Here is a 1,832-nt window from a genome sequence, read left to right on the forward strand (position 1 = left end):
TTAGATCAACACATTGCATCTTCTGATTAAAACAATTAACAAACTTACAAAGAAGCCACTCATCTATTTTGGTTCTCTCTTCTGATCTCAAAACACAAATTGAACAAAAGGAGCAACAACCTCTCACAAACAACCCTGAAGAAGAGCTAAAAACAATTGGGTATTTTTGTCTCTCACATAACAGAACAAGAGTTAGGGTTTTCATCACTGAACATGTTGGTGATCTGGTCTTCTTGCCTTTGGCCTCCTCCTCCGTAGCTGGAGACCGAGGATGTGGTTACATTCTCGACATTTCTCACATAACCAGGGGGTGCCTTTTTGTCGTAAGCTTGAGCTGTGTAGGGCTGGCTCACTAAGTTGTAGGGCACATAAGGCCAAATCTCAGCCTTCTTCCCTGTTGACTTGGCCTTCTTCAGCACCTTGCTCGGCTCTACGTACCCTGATACCGTCACCTTCTGCTGTTTCCTGTTTATCTCCACTGATTTCACCCCTACATAGTTCAAAGATGATATATGTTGTTCAGAGTTTTGGCCACAGCAGAAGAAGGGACTTTTAAGATGATATCAGAGCAATTCAGGTTCATGTCTCATCATCAAACGTGCATGTAACTCGTACGAGCTTTCCGGCATTAGTGTGTATGAATTTGGGATTCAAGAGATAAAACAGAGTGATGGATTGGGAACAAACCTTTCATGGAGGAGAGAACTTTCTTGACCTTGAGCTCACACCCATCACAATCCATCCTCACCTTGAGCTCCACAGTCTGAAACTGCTTCTTCTTCTTCTTGTGGTGGTGACCGTGGCCGCCACCGCCACCAAACAAATCTGATATGTACTCTAGAGTTCCTCCCACCCCCATGGCTGATTCCCTTCTTCAACTCCTCTAAGGGAGAGCAAAAAAGGCTGCGAAGTTGAGGATGAGAAAAAAGAGCGGAACTATTGGCTTTTTGAACTAAAACAGACTAGAAGAGGAGGGAATTTATAAGGGATCCTACTCAATTATTATTACTATTTTTCGCTTGATTGAAGGAAGCTTCCAATAGAACCTTGCCTCCTTCTCCGTGCCAGCTCTCGACCTCTTTATAGGCACTTAAAAAGTTATTTTACCTCCCGAAGTTTAAAGTAGAGGTTTTCTCACGTTAGACCCCGAATCTTTGTTAATTCTACACTGTACCCCTAAATCTTGGCATTTAAAGTAGAGGTTTTGTTGAGGGCAAGTTTGTTTCAATTCCTTAAAACACAGGAAAAGAAATCCGATGCAAAATACGCGTTACCACGGCTTCCCAAAACAAAAAATTGACGCTATTCATAATTATAAAATGAGTTTTCCTATAAGGGCCCGTTTGGATGCAAAAAATAGAGGGGGAAAGCAGAAGAAAGCCTGCAAAAGTTTTGACTTTTTCAAAACTTTTGCAGGCTTTCCCCTGCTTTCCCCCTCCAATTTTTGCAAACAAACGAGCCATAATTCTTTGTGAAGTAAACACGAGAATAGGAAAGCTTCAACCGTTGAGTTGTGTCAGAGAGTCTCTATATGCTTTCGGGGGTTTCTTCGCGAAACAAGCGCGCCCTAGGTAGAAATGTAAAGGTTTGAGGATGTAATTGAATTAACAAAGATGATAACAAAAAAAAAACCCCTCTAAAGTAAAAGCGTGTGAAAAAATAGAGGAGGGCAGCACGTTTGCTGTGTGCATTGGAGATATTTGTGGGGACTTTGGTCTCCAAATAGAATATAGTGGGGACATGGGTTTTGTGTGTGACAGTGGAGAAATCCACATCCCTTGGGTTGTAAGAAAGCAATGGGAACAGTAAAATAACTCTTTTGGGACCATGCC

General features: G+C 42.0%; 1 protein-coding gene across 1 annotated transcript; it reads right to left on the reverse strand.

The window, feature by feature from the left end:
- On the reverse strand, nt 1-1,049 carry LOC109833923 (heavy metal-associated isoprenylated plant protein 23-like). Its single transcript, XM_020401785.1, has 2 exons — nt 688-1,049; nt 1-490 (listed from the first exon to the last, which is right to left on the reverse strand). The coding sequence occupies exons 1-2, from the start codon at nt 857-859 to the stop codon at nt 174-176; spliced, it is 489 nt and encodes a 162-aa protein (XP_020257374.1). The 5' UTR covers nt 860-1,049; the 3' UTR covers nt 1-173.

The sequence above is a fragment of the Asparagus officinalis genome, chromosome 3 (genome assembly GCF_001876935.1).
Source record: "Asparagus officinalis chromosome 3, Aspof.V1, whole genome shotgun sequence".
In the NCBI taxonomy this organism is placed as follows: domain Eukaryota; kingdom Viridiplantae; phylum Streptophyta; class Magnoliopsida; order Asparagales; family Asparagaceae; genus Asparagus; species Asparagus officinalis.

What these genes read in the sequence shown, in the direction of transcription:
- LOC109833923 (XM_020401785.1), bottom strand. Translation starts at nt 859, where the DNA reads ATGGGGGTGGGAGGAACTCTAGAGTACATATCAGATTTGTTTGGTGGC. An exon ending in AGTTCTCTCCTCCATGAAAG is followed by an intron (nt 491 to 687) that starts GTTTGTTCCCAA and finishes TGAACTATGTAG; the next exon opens with GGGTGAAATCAGTGGAGATA.